The sequence below is a fragment of the Panthera onca genome, chromosome D2 (genome assembly GCF_046562875.1).
Source record: "Panthera onca isolate mPanOnc1 chromosome D2, mPanOnc1 haplotype 2, whole genome shotgun sequence".
Lineage (NCBI taxonomy): Eukaryota > Metazoa > Chordata > Mammalia > Carnivora > Felidae > Panthera > Panthera onca.
The window spans coordinates 79808920-79826733 of record NC_138349.1 but is presented as its reverse complement, the minus strand read 5'-3'; the positions used below and the strand labels follow the sequence as shown (position 1 = coordinate 79826733).

General features: G+C 37.8%; 1 protein-coding gene across 1 annotated transcript in view; it reads left to right on the top strand.

Annotated features, from left to right (window-relative positions):
* LOC132677905 (uncharacterized) overlaps positions 1-15957 on the top strand; it is a 34952-nt gene extending 18995 nt beyond the window's left edge. The window contains exon 5 of the mRNA XM_078434145.2: positions 13220-15957. Coding sequence (XP_078290271.2) covers positions 13220-15465 — 2246 coding nt within the window. The 3' untranslated portion in view covers positions 15466-15957. The remainder of the gene's footprint in view (positions 1-13219) is intronic.
* The last annotated feature ends 1857 nt before the right edge of the window (positions 15958-17814 follow it).

Below are 17814 nucleotides of genomic sequence, written 5' to 3'. Positions count from 1 at the left end.
CATTTAAAAGATATAATAAAGGGATTTGGATGGAATTGAAGTTTTACATTTCCCTTGAGTTGGTAAAATGTTGATCTGAGAAGAATGTGATGAATCATATATGTGCCTTTTACCTAGAAATGGACTCAAATACCTCGAGCAACCACCAAAAAAATGTATGAAGTGGTACACTTAGAAATACTCTCAAGTAGTTACCTGTATAATCCTTGGCAAAATATTCGCAAGTAGAAAACAGTGGTGTATAAACAGAATCCTACACCGTGACTGAGTGGTTTATATTCAGAGCATGTAAAAGTGGTTCAGCATTCCAGAAGCAATCAGTATAATGTACCATAGGCTGACAAAGATGCTGTTATACATAAAATTGCTTTATTAATTTCCTTTCAGATTGTTGATTGCAGTTGCATAGAAACCCACCTGATTTGGGGGTGGTTATATTGTGGCTTACAGCTTTTCTGAATTTATTTATTACCTCGAGTGGCCTTTTTGTAAATTCCTAGGGATGATTTGTAGTTAGAGGGAACTTTTCCACTCTTTCTTTAAGGCCAAAGAATTGTTTCCTTAATCCCAAAAGCAGATGGTCGCTCTTGGAAGAAAAACTACAAATAATTCTTAGGAATATAGATGCAGAGCTCCAAATAAAGTCCAACGGTGTAGGAAAAGAAATATATGCCATGCCGAATTAGGATTTATTCCAAACCTGCAAGCTCATTCAACATTCAAAAATCAATGAACATAATCCATCCCATCAGTAAACTGCAGAAAGAAAAATTGTATGATCCTATCAATTGATGCAGAAGAAGCATTTAACAGAATCCATGTATGATTACAATTCAGCAAACTAGGAATAGAGAATTTCCTCAAGTTGATGAAAAACATCTACCAAAAAATCTGTTAACATCACATATAATAAAGAGAAACTGGATGCTTTCTCTCTAAGATCAGGAGCAAGTCAGGGCCATGCGGTTTCACCACTCTTATTTGACATCATAGTAGAAATCTTAGGTAATGCAACAAAACAGATATGAAAGGTGACAAGGGAAGAAATAAAACTCCTCTTTTTGCAGAGATTCAATTGTCTAAGAATCCTAAAGTGGCACACTCCTACAACATAGAAGTCATTTATAGGAAGGTTGCCAGATACAAGCTTAATATTCAATAGGCATTTGCCTTATTAATATTTTAGTTGTAGTTGTCTTTGTATTGGTGAGTTGTAAGCGTTCTTTACATATTCTGTATATCAGTCCCTAATTAGGTATGTAGTTTGCAAGTATTTTCTCCTGTTTCTGGGTTGTCATTTTACTATTTTATCTGTGCACTCTGCAGCAAAAGAGTTTTTTGTGTCATGAAATACAGGTTATCTGTTCTGTCTTTTGTCACTATTGGTTTTGGTGTTGTATCTAAAAGGGCTGTGTCTATCCCAAGGACAGAAAGATTCATTCCTATATTTCCTTTAAGTAAATGGTTGTTACATTTAGGTCTGTTACCCACTTTTGTGTATGTTGTGAGAAAAGAGTATAATTGTTTTGCATGTAGATATCTAATTGCCTCAGCATCAGTTGTCGATAAAGGTGTGTGTGTGTGTGTGTGGTCTTGACAATACATCGTTTTGATATACACACACACTCACGCATCCATTTCTCCTACCCCCAAACCCATACCTCTGTCAACCGACAGTATGTTCCCTGGATCTGTAACATCACTGTGTTTGTGTTTTTCATTTTTCAAATTCCATGTAAGCAAGATCAAACAGTATAAGTCTTCCTTTGTCTGACTTCTGTGACTTTGCATAATGCCCTCGGGATCCATCCATGGTGTCCCCAAATGGCAAGATTTCATTAATTTTTATGACTGCGTAATATTCCACATGTATATCATATTTATAATATGTATATATACATAATACATACATATGTAAAACATACAAAATATAGTATGCATAATGTGTTTAACTTATAACTATGTATTCTTCATTTGTTTATATAGTGCTACAGTGAAAAAACATGTGTATGTCTTTTGAGGCTAGTGTTTTCATTTTCTTCAGATATATACCCGGAAGTGGAATTACTGGATCACATAATAGTTCTATTTTTAATGTTTTGAGGAACTGCCATGTTGTGTTCTATGGTGGCAGCACAGTTCACCCTCCCACGAAGAGTACCTAAGGGTTTCCTTGTCTTCATATCCTTATAAACACTTGTTATGTTTTGTCTTTTTGAGAATAGTCATTTCGGTAGGTGTGAAGTGCTATCTCATTGGGGTTTGATTTGCATTTCCCTGATGATGAGTGTCGTAGAGTACTTTCTTCAAGTACCTGTTGGCCATCTGTATGTCTTCTTTGGAAAAATGTCTATTCATATCTTCTGCCCATTTTAAATCAAATTTGATTTTTCTTATTGAGTAATATTAGTTGTGTTTTGGACATTAACCCCTTATCAGATAAATGGTTGCAAATAGTTTCTCCCATTCAGTGGATTGTCTTTGATTTTATTGATGGTCTGCTTTGCTTTTTAGTTTGATGCAGTCCCACGTGCTCATTTTTGCTTTTGTTGCCTTTGTATTTAGGGTCAAATACAAAAACTTATTGCCGAGATTGATGTGTAGCCTACTGCCTGTTTTCTTCGAGGACTTTCATAGTTTCAGGTTTTGTGTTCCAGTCTTCAAACCATTTTGAGTTAGAGTTTGTGTATGGTGCAAGATAGCGGTTTAATTTTACTCTTTTGCATGTGGCTGTCCGTGTTTCCTAACACCGTTTATTGAAGTGGTGACTGTCCTTTCCCTATTGTATATTCTTGGCCCCTTTGTCGTAGATTAGTTGACTTAGATGTGGGTTTATTCCTGGGCTCCCTGTTCTCTTGCAAGGATCCGTGTGTCTGGATTTATGCCAATAGCATACTGTTTTGATTACAGTAGCTTTTTGGTATAGTTTGAAATCAGCAAGCATGCTACCTTCTGCTTTCTTGTTCTGTCTAGTTGATTTCTAGTTTCATGCAGGAAAGATGCTTGATTGGGTTTGGGTCTTCTTAAATTTGCTAGGATTTGTTTTTTTGTCTTAATATATGGTCCATCCTTGAAAATTGTTCGTGTGTACTTGAGAATTTTTCTTTGTGGATGAAATGTCTGTAAAGTCCGTCTGGTCTAATGGGGCATTTTAGGACAATGTCAATTTTAAGTTGACAACAACTGAAGATTGTACATATTCTAAAGTTATGTGTTTGTATCCCCCCCCCCCCTCCTTGTTTTATAGTTTTGATGTCAATTCTTGTATCTTTTAATCTTCTGTATGTCTTAACTAATGATTATAAGTAATTATGGTTATTTTTTGTACTTTGGTCTTTTATGTTTCATACTGCTTTTGTAAGTGATTAACCCACTGTCTTCACAACATTAGGATATTCTGAATTTCACTATATATTTGTTTTTACCAGTGAGATTTATACTTTAATATGTTTTCGTGTTGCTAATTTGTATTCTTTTGTTTCAGCTTAAAGAAGTCCCTTTAACATTTCTTGTGAGGCTTTTCCGGTGTTGGTGATTCTAAATGAGAGCTTTGCTGTGTATTGTTGTCCAGTAAAGGTTTTTCTTTTCCCATTCTTTGAATATACCATGCCACTGCCTTCTGACTGGAAGTTTCTGCTGAAGGATCTGATAATCTTACGAGAGTTCCCTTTTCTGGAACCAGTTGTGGATTTTTTGCTACTTTTAACATTCACTCCGTGTCTTTAGTTTTTGGCACTCCATCTCATGTTTTTGGTGTGGGTTTTTTGAATTCAACTTAAATAGAAATTTCTGGGCTTCCTGGATATGGATTTCTTTTTTCCCCCCAGTTTGGGGAAGTTTTCGGCTATTATTTCTCTCAGTGAATTTTCTGCCCCTTTCTTTTTCATCCCCTTTTGTGATTTCTATAATGCAAATGTTGGTCTGCTGTATATTGTCTCATATGTCTCTTAAGCTGTGTTCACTTTCCCCCCTGCTCTCATTGGGTGAGTTCCACTGTCTGACTGCAGATTACTGATTCATTCTGCCTCATTGTTCCGCTATTGAATTCCTCTAGTATTTTTCAGTTGTCTTACTGTATTTTCTGTTTGGTACTTTCTTGCACTTTCTTCTTGTTGAGGTTCTCACCGTGTTCGTCCGTTTTCTCCTGAGTTCGATGAGCATCTATATGACTATTATTTTGAACTCCTATTAGGTAAATCACTTGTGTCCATTCCATTAAGGACTTATTCTTAGGTTTTTTCTTGTTCTTTCGTTTTGAACACACATTTCTTTGTGTATTTTTCTTGATTGTCTGTGTTGGTTTGTGTTCATTAGATAAAACAGCCACCTCTCCTAGTATTGGAAGAATGGCCTGGTGTAGGTGATGAACCTTGTCATTCGACCCTGACTTAGCTCTTGGTTGCCTGTCAAATTTTCATGTTGTCTAACCAGCCTCTTTTATTTGTAGTGGCTTTCAGTAGTTGAGGGTGTTCCAAGACCTGTCACTGTCCCAAGGGGAGGATCTCACTCGGCATCTAGATTCAGGCTGATTGGAAGGGAGATCTTCAGACGGTATCTCTTAAAGTATGCAAATGTGTACAGTCCTGTGAGACCGGAAGCAGAAGTGATGCTGGCCACCAGAGCTGGGGAACCTAAAAGTGTTCACTAGTAGTAGGCGCCCAAGTATGGTGGAGGAGTATACACACTGCTTTCCAGAAGACCCTGGCGAGCTGGAGTGAGGCAGAGGGAGAACGCGGAGAGAAGATACCCTCCAGCTCGAGTGAATCAGAGGGAGAGTGCACTGTTGGTGCTCACTTACCATCGTCGGATGATAAACCCGCCTTGCGTTAGTAGGATAAATCTCACAGGGTCTTTGTGTGCAATCCTCGTAATGTGTTATTCGATAACATTTGCTAGTATTGTGCAGAGTATCTGTGGGTCTGTATTCCAAAGATGTTGCTCTTAGTTGTTTTAGACATTGAACTGTAGTCGTCTTCTCTCATCATGTCTGAGTTTAGTGCCGATGTAATATAAGGCTCATATAATTAGGTGGGAGGTGTTCTTTTCTATTGTTTGCAGGAGTGTTTGAATAATTAATATTTATTTAAACGAGTTTAAAAATTCACCAGGGAAACCATCTGGACCTGGGCTTCCTTTATGGGCAGTTTTCAAATGACTGCAGTGTGTTTACTTCTTACGCTTTTTTTCAGATAGCTTATTTCTTCTTGAGTTGTTATATTTTTTCCGATTCTAGGGATTTTTGTATTTCAGCCAAGTTATCAAATTAGTTGACATACAATTCAAAACATTCACTTACAATTGTTTTTGTAGCGTAGAAAACATTCCAGGTTTGTAATGTGAGTACATTCTATCCCTAGCGTGTATACTGCCTTTATTCCACAACTTCAGTAATTTAGTTCTTTCAGATACGTTTATTTATTTTTGAGAGTGTGCACATGAGAGTGAGCAGGGGAGGGGCAGAGAGCAAGAGGGAGAGAGAGAATCTCAAGCAGGCTCCACGCTGCCAGCACAGAGCCCAATGCGGGGCTCAATCATGCAAATCATGAGATCATGATCTGAGCCGAAATCAAGAGTTGAATGCTCAACTGACTAAGCCACCCACCCAGGCGCCCCATAACTTCAGTAGTTTGACTGTTATGTCTCTTATTTCCATGTCAGCCTATAGTTTAGTCATGTTTATTGATATTTTAAAAGAGTCATCTATCGCCTTTCTTTTCTGGTTTATTAATTTTTACTCTTCTCTCATTTCCCATCCCTGCTTGCTTTGGATTTATATTACTTTTTTTTCCCCATTGTTATCAGTTGTATAAGGCAGATTATTGATTTGGGATTGTCTTTTTTAATGTGGTTTTTGCAGGATAAATTGACTTCTAAGTACTGTATTACTGTTTTGTGTGTGTCTCAAGTTTTTGTATATTTGGTCTTCATTTTTACTCAAAGTGTTTTCTTAAATTTCCTGGATATTTTTCCCCTCTATTTTATTCAGAGATGCATTGTTTAATGTCCTCTTTGTGAGTTTTCAAAATTCCTTTATATGATTGATGTATAATTTCCTTCCATTTTGGTGGGAGAACCTTTTAAAATGTATTCTGGGGAACCTTTCGTATGTACTTCTGAAGAATGTGTAATCCTCTCTTTTTGCGTGGAGTGTCTTATATATATTTGTTAGTCTGGTTACCTGATAGTGTTATTTTTATCTTTTTTTCCTCCTATTTGTATTCTAGCAGTTTTTTTATCCATTACTTAATGTGGAATTTTAAAGTCTTTAATTATTGTTGTGTGTATTTTTCCTTTGAATTTTATCAGTATTTGCTCTAGTCTCATCGTCAGCAACGTAGAATTATGTGGATTTACGTCTCCTTTACTGATGGACTGTTTTCATTATATAATGTCCCACTTTATCTCTAATAACGTATTTTGTGTTAAAGTATATTTTGTCAGATATTAATATAGTTCATTAATTCATTCATTAATATGAGTTCATTAATTCATTAATATTCATTAATATTAATTCATTCATTAATAGGAATCTAAGTGTGTCTCATGTAGACAGCTTGTGTTTGGGACCTGACAATTACTGCTTTTTGATTGGATTTCTAAATCCATTCCCAGTTTTCTGTTATTGGTATGACTGGATTTACTCTTGCCATTTTGCGTTTTATGTTTATCTGCCTTATGCCTTTTTGGACCCATAGTTCAAACAAGTACCTTGTTTTTCATTAAGTGAATGTGTTTTAGCACAGTATTTAAATTCTTCAATGACCTTTTCACTTAGTTATTTTCGTAATGGTTGTTATTAAAATTTCCCTAAGAAATGCACCCTAACAGACTCCACTTCAGATTTATACCCCCTCATCTACAGTGAAATAAAGAAATGTATTCATATATAGTTCTATTTCTTCTACTCTATTTTTGTGATATTACTTGTATACATAGTAGATCTGTATATGTTTAAATTCCAACAATACATTGTTGAATTACTACTTTATGTTCTGAGATCAAGACCTGAGCTGAGATTGAGATCAAGAGTCAGGTGTTTAACCGGCTGAGCCACCCAAGTGCTCCTCTTCTCTTACTTTTGGGTTTTGTTTTCTCTTTCCTAGTTTTTAAAGGTGGACACAGCTGTAGTAATTGAAAACTTTCTTACTTAACACAAGTATATTTTTGTGTGTATGTATGTATCTCTAATACAAATACATATGTGAAATTTCTTTTTTTGAAATACGTATTATAAAGTATATTTAAGATATGTATATATTTCATACATTGAATTTTGTATATATGTGTGTACACACATCTAACACACACGTATTAAATTTGTGTCAGATAAGATGGACTATCACAAACTAATGGCCAACACAAGTACATTTTTGTGTGTATGTATATATCTCTAGCACAAATACATATGTGAAATTTCTTTTATATGGAGTATGTATTATATACAACATATTTAATATATGATGTATAAATTTCATGTGTGTGTACACACACATATATCTAACACACCTCTATGAAATTTGTGTCGGATAAGGTGACCATCACAAATTAATGGCTTCAGCTGCTTCCTGTTTAAGAATCTGGAAAAAAAAGGAACAAATTAAATCCATAGTAAGCAGAAGAAAGGAAGTAATAAAGATAAAAAGTGATGTAATTCAAATCAGAGGAATAAATGAGAAAATTAGTGAAACCAAAAGCTGGTTCTTTTAAGGTCAGTAAAATTGACAGATTACTATTATTTTTTTTAATGTTCATTTAGTGCAAGCAGGGGAGTTGCAAAGAGAGAGGGAGACGCAGAATCCGAAGCAGGCTCCAGGCTCTGAGTTGTTGGCACAGAGCCCGACGCTGGGCTCTCACTCACAAACTGCCAGATCATGATCTGAGCTGAGGTCAGACGCTTAACCAACTGAGCCCCCTAGGTGCCCTGAGACAAATTATTAATGTCAAGAATAGGAGTGGCAATATCACCAAATATTCTACAGATACTACAAGTCAAATAAGGAAATATTATGCCTCTAACTTTATGAATTCAACGTTTAGATGAAATGGACAGTTTCCTTCAAAAAAACAACTACTTAAGCTCACTTCAGAAGAAATAGATAGCTATTCCGCAAAGAAGACCCAGGGGCTTCATTAGTGAGTTCTGCCACATGTGGAATAACACAAGTTTTACTAAACTCTTCAAGAAAATCCAGGAAAAAAGGTATACTAATTCATTCGTAGGCCAGCATTTTCCTAACACTGAAAATGGAGAAAGACAGTACAGGCATACCTAGGGATACGTTAACAAATTTCAGAACCTATGTGGAAAATTTTTAAAGAGATAATTTTGATGAAACTCATTTTTATGATAGCTATACCTCTGATTATGGAGGATTTTGTAGTGAAGGGAGGAGTTTTGTGTAGCCCAGAAGCACATAGATATTTGCAAGCTGTTGCTCCTCTTGAATGGATTATATGATGGGTGATGTATCATTGGAGGGTTTTCCTGAGTGTGATCATGTCTTCATTCTTAGGAAATACATGCTGACATGTTTGAAATAACAGGTCATGATGTCTGCACTTAAACCAAATAGTTCATGGTCAGAAAGCCTTTATATAAAGCAAATGTGGCAAAAATTTAACAATTTGTGAATCTAGGTGGAAAGGATGCAAGTGCGTGTTTTATGGCTCAGGCAAACTCGATATTTTGTTTCTTATGTGGAAATTATTCTCTTTACATTTTGTTTCTTCCAAGATAAATTTGGTAAGTGGTATTTTGTTAGTAAATTAGTTGCTACATTTCTTGCAGATGTATTTGTATCAAGTTGAACAAAAATAGCCTTTAGGATTTTTTCGTACCATGTTTCAATGGTAGTTTCTTCCTTAATTTTTTTCTCAGTTTGCACACTTGAGATTTCATTCCCTTGTTTTTGTTGAAGAGGTTAGCCTATGATTTGCCTCCTTTGTTTCTTTGCAAAGAACCAGCTTTTTTTTTCAGACTTTATTTATCTCTACACTCAAGTGGGGCTCAGACTCCCAACCCCGAGCTCCAGAGCTGCACACTCCACCACCTGAGCCCGCCAGGTGACCCCCAAAGAACCAGCTTTTTGACTTACCACTTACTCTACTTACTCTACTGTTTTTCTGTTTTTTGTTCATTAACTTGTTTTTTTTTAATGTTTATTTATTTCTGAGTTTTGAGAGAGAGCACGATCAGGGGATGGGCAGAGAGAGAGACACGCACACACAGAATCTGAAGCAGGCTCCAGGCTCTGAGCTGTCAGCACAGAGCCTGACATGGGGCTCGAACTCACCAACCGTGAGATCGTGACCTGAGCCGAAGTCGGATGCCTAACCAACTGAGCCACCCAGGCACCCCTGTTTCATTAACTTCTAATCTAAGTAAATTGTCCAAAGGTGAAAAAAGACCTGATGCACATATTCAGAGGGACCATCAGGAACCTGGGAAAACTGACCTGGAATGGTTCACTCTAAGATATGCTTTACTAAAACTACTGGACCTTAAACACAGAAGGCTCGAACTCATGTACTGTGAGATCATGACCTGAGCCAAAATCAGTAGTTAGATCCTAAGCTGACTGAGCCACTCAGGTCCCCTTATCCATATTATTTTAAATTTATTCTTGTATTCATGTGTTTCTGCCTTTATTGCTTCCCTCTTTGTGCTACTTCTTTCTTTTATATTACTGTTGCCTTTTTCTAGTCTTTTACTTTTTGAGTTAAGGATTCACTTGTTTTTCATTCTTTTTCACCGATGCAAAACATTTAATGCTGTGAAATCTCTGATCCGTATATGTGTCCCACATAGACTCGTAAGTAATATTTTCACTAGTTTTTTTGGTTTAGAACTTTGGCTTTGGTTTGTTTCCTTTTTCACCAAAGAGCAGTTTACTAGAGGATTGTTTGCTTTTGAAGTCCTGATGGAAGAAGCTTGTTCTTCCCCAATAACAACTTCTTTTTTTAAAAATATTTAATGTTCATTTATTTTTAAGAGAGAGAAAAGGGCAGAGCATGAGCTGGGGAGGGGCAGAGAGAAAGGGAGACATAGAATCCGAGGCAGCCTCCAGGCTCTGAGCTGTCAGCACAAAGCCCGACGCGGAGCTCCAACCCACGAACTGTGAGATCATGACCTGAGCCAAAGTCAGACGCTTAATCGACTGAGCCACCAGGCGCCCCATTCCTGCATAAGTTCTAGTTTTAGTGCATTGTTCCCTGAGCATGTTACCTTTATCAGGTTTTTTTTTTTTAATGTTTTGTGCACCCTTGAGATATAAGTATATTTTGTATTATAAGTTTTAATATTAGAAAATTACATATGGGTCATAATACAAGTCTTCCTGATGTCGTTGCATCTTCTACACCCCGACATTGTGCTTTCTGGTCGCTCTTGAGATACTCTTTTTATCAGTGTGTTTTATTTTTTTCCTTGCTTCTCTGAGTTCTTCATGAAGGTTGTTTGGTCTTTCGATACTCCTCACTGTTATTTGTACATTCAAAGTGTGGATGTCAGCCTTGTAAAGTGTTTTGTTTTTGGTTTTGGTTTTTTGGGTTTTTTGTCCATCCTGCTAACTAGATTCTATCTGTTTCCTTACTGTTTCCCTTTGCCTGGAATAATATTGACCATTCCTTTGTTTTTAGCTTTTTGAGTCATTTTTCTGTCAGTGTGTTTCCCCTTTGCAGCAGAGATTTGATATTTGTAACCCATTTGAAGTCATTTTATTAAGTGGTGAGTTAAGCCCATTCACATTTACTACCAGGATTCCTGTCTGGTTTCATATCTGTCATTTTGTTAACATTTCATGAGTATCATATTCCCTGAACCATTCTGTTTCGTCTTTTTGTTCATTTTGAAGGAGTCCATTAGAAACTTTAGATGTTTTTGTTCTAGTGGTTACTTTTACAGTAACGTCTTTTATACTGGCTTTAGTTGCTCATTTCCTTATTTAACCTTCCATTTGGTTTTCAGCTTTTAGTGACCGTTAGAGTGTTTAGTGACCTTTAGACTATTCCATGGCTCTCACTTAGCTTACTGTTATTTCTTCTCCTTTTTCCTGTTTCCTATAGGCTTTTATAGTTGCATTATTTCTGCTTCACTGGAATATATAGCATTTATATATATTACTCTTATATTCTTATTCTCAACTTTCTTTTGGTCTTAGTCCTACACTGCTCAGCTTTTCTGCCAGTGTTTCCTATCATATCTCGGTTGCTTGAAGTTTGTCCTCTTCTAGAAGGTTCCGTGATTACATTATTACCTGATTTCTTGAATCTCTAATATGATCGACCTCTTCCCAGAGCCTGGATACTTTTAAAGGATCACGTGGCTGGGTATACAACCCTTGATTTCTACTTGGTTATTTGTTGAAAAGGTTGCTGCACTGACCTCACTTTGTTTATTGGTGACAGAGTCTCTTGCCCAATCTACATGTTTGTTTGCTTATTGAGACTTGATCTTTCTGTCCAGAGGAGACTTCTTCACTTTTAAGGTTTACAGTTTCCTTAAAGCATGTCTTAGGAAGGACTGTTTCAGGTCAGCTTTCCTGACAGAAAAGGAAAGTTCATGGTGGTCCTTAAAATATGTGGGTAAGATCTCTTTTTATTTCTGGGCAATTTTCTTAGATAATGGTTTTTAATACTGTATTTATTCCATTGTTTTCTTTTTTTCTCTTTAGAGACTACAGTCACACATATAATTTTAATTAAAAACATGTATTTTATTATTTTGTGGATCACCTGCTTTATCCAGAACTTTCTCTGTGATCCAGGTTTCTTTCTTTGGTTTTATTGTCATTCTTTTTTTTTTTTGCTCTATTGTCATGTCTTTTTTCATGCTGTTTATTAAAATTTCATTCAAGTCTCTTTTCTTTTTGTATTTTCTGTTAAATCTGCCTGGACCATTTTACCAAAAACACCACAGAGTGGGTGGCCTAAGTAACAAATTTATTTTTTCACACATCTGGAGGCTGTATGGCCAAGATGAAGGTATCCTCAGGGTGCCCTCGGGTGCCTTCTGGTGAGCCCTCTGTCTTCAGCTTGCAGACAGCACCTTGTGGCCCTCTCCTCACATGGCTTTTTTTCTGCAAACGGAGAGCAGGAAAGGGCTGGTGTCTCTTCGGCTTCTGATATGGATGTCTTTCCTGTCATGAGTGCTACACCCTGATAATGTAATTAAACCTCACGGCTTCAACATACGAATTTGGTAGGGGGACAGTTGAGCTCATAACCAGGTTCTTACAATTTGAGTCATATTCTAAGATCACTCTGGCCTTTTGACAATTGAATTCCTTACCCGATCAGCCCTTGCCTCCGTAGTTCCCATTAATACTCCAAGTCCCTTGTGTTGGAGTTCTCGGTGGTCTGAGCTGTCATCTGTCAGAACGAAGATGTCACTCCATGTTTTCCCCTCTCACTGTGGGACTTCCCCTTTCAGGCAGTGATTTTATTTGCATTTAATTATCTATACGTTCTAGGGGCGCCTGGGTGGTTCAGTCCGTTGAGCGTCTGGCTTCAGCTCAGGTCAGGATCTTACAGTTCCTGAGTTTCAGCCTCATGTCGTGCTCTGTACTACAAGCTCAGAGCCTGGAGCCTGCTTTGGGTTCTCTGTACCCCTCTCTCTGCCACTTCCTCGCTCATGCACTGTTTCTCTCTCTCTCAAAAATAAATATTAAAGAAAAAGAACTTTAATTATCTCTGAGTTCTCTGTCTCTTCCTCTACGTGTCGTTGCTACAGACTCAAACTGACTCTTTATATAGATGTGGACTCTATATCAGTTTCTTCTGTATTAAATGTTTATTTCCTCAGTGGTGGTTTGAAGTCAGTAGTTTTTGTATTTCCCAGTTATGCTGAAGTCACGGGTTGTTGATTGGTCATTTTATTTGCTCTCCTTATGTTGATCCTTAGAGGTATTTGGAGGATAGATGGAGATGTTCCGAATTTAGTAGCTGCCGTTACTCCTCAGACGTCGGAATGCAGATGTATGGTTGTAGTAGTTTCCTCTCCTTTCTTCCACCATGCCAGGCCTTTTGTTTCTTGTTTCCATTTTCGTATTTTCATGTCTAACAGAAGAAATCGAAAAAATAAGTACTTATAGTTATTTTCTTCCTTGGAGACTAGACAAGAAATCAAAATCCACTAAAACATAGGGCATTTGTATATATGTTGCATTCCAGAAGAAATGAGTTAGTATTTATGTGTACGGTTAATTTTTCTTATCTTTAGAAGTCTGGGAAACTGATCACAAGAAAGGAAGGAGCCGAGAAAACCAGCATAAACCTGTGAGGGAAGTTGCATCCATCAGTAAGAAAACGCTGACCAAGGAACGTGATATTGTAATAGGAAAACCATTTAACCTGGACACAAATTCGTTTCCTTCCAGAGAAAGCCTCTGTCAGTGTGATTCATATGGAGTGAGTTTCAGCTGTATTTCTGAATTGTGTATCAATAAGAAAAGATGTTTGGGAGAAAAGACTGGTGAATTTAGTGCCTATGGAAAATTGCTACTCAGTATTAAACACGAGAAAACTCCTACTAGCGAGAAAAGTGAATTTTTTAAACATGGGGAAACTTTCAGTCAGGATGAGGACTCTGTTGATCGTGAGAAGATTCAAAGTGCAGAGCAAAATTTTGAATATTACATGTATCAAGAAACCTTCCCCGAAAAGGCAACATTGAGTACGTACAAGAGAGCGATCACTGAAGAGAATCACTCTGAATGTATTGAATATGGGAGAACCTTCTTTCCTGACTCCTCTTTCCTGTTACGTCACATGAATGCCTCCGAAGAGAATCACTGTGGACTGCGTGGTTGTGGGAAATCGTTCTGTGTGAAGTCTACCCTTTTGAAACCTCATGGGGCACGTATGAAACCCTCGGAGTGTAGTGAGAGTGGGGATCGTTTCCGGGGGGATTTGTGCCTTCCACGACTTCAGAAAACTCATACAGGAGAGAAACACTTTGAATGCAATGAATGTGGGAAAGCGTTTTGGCATAAGTCCCACCTCACTCGACATCAGAGGATACACACGGGAGAGAAACGCTTTCAGTGTGATGAATGTGGAAAAACTTTCTGGGAGAAGTCAGACCTCACGAAACATCAGAGATCACACACGGGGGAGAAGCCCTATGTGTGCAACGAATGTGGTAAAGCCTTCAGCCACAAGTCAGCCCTCACGATACACCAGAGAATACATACAGGGGAGAAACCCTATCAGTGTAGCGCGTGTGGGAAAACTTTTTACCAGAAGACAGACCTCACCAAACACCAAAGGACACACATAGGGCCGAAACCCTATGAATGCTATGAATGTGGGAAATCCTTTTGGATCAATTCACACCTTATCCTGCATCAGAGAACTCATACAGGGGAGAAACCATTTGAATGTCCTGACTGTGGGAAATCTTTCTGTCGGAAGTCACATCTTATACAACATCAGAGAACCCACGTAGGGGATAAGCCCTACAAATGTAATGCATGCGGGAAAACTTTCTACCACAAGTCAGTTCTCACCAGGCATCAGATAATTCATACAGGGTTGAAACCTTATGAATGTTGCGAATGTGGGAAAACGTGTTTGAAGTCTGACCACATGGTGCAGCAGAGAATTCACATAGGGGAGAAACCCTTTGTGTGTCCCGAATGCGGGAAATTCTTCAGCCGTAAATCTACCCTCTCTCAACATTACAGGACACATACAGGGGAGAAACCCTTCGAGTGTCATGAATGTGGAAAAATCTTCTATAGTAAATCGTCCCTACATAAACATATTAGGATACACACAGGGGAGAAACCCTACGAATGTAATGTATGTGGGAAAACGTTCTGCCAGAAGTCTCAGCTCACTCAGCACCAGAGAATCCACATAGGAGAGAAACCCTATGAGTGTAATGAATGTGGAAAGGCTTTCTGTCACAAATCAGCTCTAATTGTGCACCAGAGAACTCATAGAGCAGAAAAGCCCTATAAATGTAATGAATGTGGGAAGTCTTTCTGTGTGAAGTCAGGACTTACTTTACATCACAGAAAACACACAGGGGAAAAACCCTATGAATGTAATGAATGTGGAAGGTCTTTCTGTGATAAGTCAGCTCTAGTTGTGCACCAGAGAACTCATAGAGAAGAAAAGCCCTATAAATGTAGTGACTGTGGGAAATTTTTTTGTGTGAAGTCAGGACTTATTTTACATCAGAGAAAACACACAGGAGAGAAACCTTACGCATGTAATGACTGTGGGAAATCCTTCAGTCACAAATCATCCCTCACAGTGCATTATAGGGCTCACACAGGGGAGAAATCTTGTCAGTGTAATGAATGTGGGAAAATTTTTTACCGTAAATCAAACCTTGTTAACCATCAGAGGTCACACACAGGCGAGAAGCCCTATGAATGTAACACATGTGGAAAGCCCTTCTCTCAGAAGTCAAACCTCATTGTACATCAGAGAACACACACACCAGAAAAACCTTAGGATTGCAGTGGGTCTTAGGAATGTTGAGCTGTGGTTAAGCAGTCACTACACTTCAGAGAACTCACGTAGAGGAAGCAATGTCGATGTCCTGAATGTTGAATAACTTGCGTCCACAAACTGGCCTTATTTTACCCCGAAGTAGACTGCAACACATAAAGGACAGTCTTGTTAGGTAACATTCCTTTGAATGTCCCCTAGCAAATGTGGGTATAAAACCTTGCAGATTTTTTGATTTTGTCATTTGTTTTTAGCAAAAATACAAACTAGGTTATGTCAGAATTTCTACTAAGGAGAAATCTTTCAGTTTGAGACATACAGCTTGAAGATTCTCTTTAGAGGTAATATAACATTGGAAATTGTGTTGTAGTTTTGATGCCATATTTGTCTTAGGAAACCTAAGAATTTGTAATTTATAGATGAATATTGTGTGTTGTACAAACAAGCAAAAAAAAAAAAGTAGTAAAATGAAATAAAAGAAGTTGCAGTAATACATAGATTTCTCATGTGCCCTTCTCTGAGCTTCCTCTTAAGATATTTTACATAACAGAGGTATATTCTCGAGCAGAAATACGGATGGTACCTTCATACTAAGTCACATACTGTCATTCACACTTCAGCGGTTTTTACGTGCACTTTGTGTTTATGTGAAGTTTTACAAACTGTTGTCGCTTATAGTTTGAGTACCCGTGAGCACAGGCTACAAAATCAAAAAGGAATCTGGAATCTGTATTGTATTAGGGTTAAAAAGGAACCAAGATTTCACCACAAGCAGGTCCCTTGTGTTAATAATACCCTTTCTGCAACCCTATCCTGGCAATTCATGTGAGTATGAAGTTTTTAAAACAGAGACAAGTTGAATAATTAGGGCAACAGCGTTAAATGCTTATGTGAAGTATCCCTTAAGTTTGCAGGACTCCTGTTTCTACAAACGGTACCTTCCATTAACTGTGTCTCTTCCATATGTGTAGTGGAATTTAATATGATTGTGAATTGAAACTAGACACTCCTAGTTCAGCATCTCCCATGTATGTCAGGGCCTGGAGGAACCTCTGGAAAGGAGGCCCCCAAAGCTAATATGTAACCACTTAAAATACGTAAAATATCAAAATGGTAAATAAAAAGTGCTCTGTGCAGAGGGATATCTAGTCTATGATCTCATTTTCCCCTCTCACCCTTGGTCCTTTCAAACTGCCTTGAGTGTATTTATGTGAATCCTCCAGCCCTCAGCCTCAATTTTTAACAAACCCCTGTAGGTAACTGCCTTCTAAGGCAGTCTTCAGAATAGAAGCCACAGACAGGCTGTATGTCACTCAGGGTTGTAAATTAGGCTGTAAAATCACAGGTCCAGTGTACCCAGAAACATATCTGGGCTCATGGGATTTTGATTATATGAGAAGGTGGGTTGAGACTGGAGCAGAGCCAGAGTAAGGTCAGAGTGAGGCTTTTATGGACCGACAGGTGTAAAGGTGGTATACTACATTTCATTATCCGATTTCATAAATCAGGTTACACAAACTAATGATCTTAAATTGCACAGATACTCTAAGCTTTCATCTTAGAGAAGTAGAAGAGAGCTAATTAAATCCAAAGTAAGGAAAACAAATGAAATAATAAGAATTAGAGCAGAAATCTGTGAGATCTTTGAAAAGACAAAACCAATACACCAAAAGTTAATTATTTGAAAAGGTCAATAAAATTGATAAACCTTCGGTTAACTAAGAAAAAAGAAAAGATACAAGCTGCCAATGTCAGAAGTGAAAGAAAGAACAACTGATAACAGACAACTCTGCCCACAAATTTCATAACCTAGATCTTTTCCTTGAGACACACAATCTGCCGAAACTCACAGAAGTATAAATTTGTATAGGCAAATATCTATTAAGAAAATTGAGTTCATCCTTAATCTTCCAAATCAGAAAGTTCAGGCCCAGATGTGTTCACTGGTGACTTCTAGCAAACACTTAAGGAAGGAAGAAATGATACCAGTTCTCTACACCTCTTCCAAAAAGTAGGAGAAGAAATCCTTCCTAACTCATTCTGTGATGCTTGTTATAGTAGCAAAAGCGGGCAGAGACATTATAGGAAAGGAAAGCAACGGGTGCCTGGCTGGCTGAGTCAGTAGAACATGTGACTCTTAATCTCGGGGTCCTGAGTTCGAACCCTAGGTTGGGTGTGATTAAAAAAATTCTGAAAAGGAAAGCTAGATGTCTATATGTCTTGGAACATAGATGCTGAGATCCTCAACAAATCATCACAAAGTTGAATCCCACAATATATAATTACGTGCCATCACCTTGTGGGATTTATTCCAGGGGTGCTGTGCTGGTTCAACATTTGATAGTCAGGTAG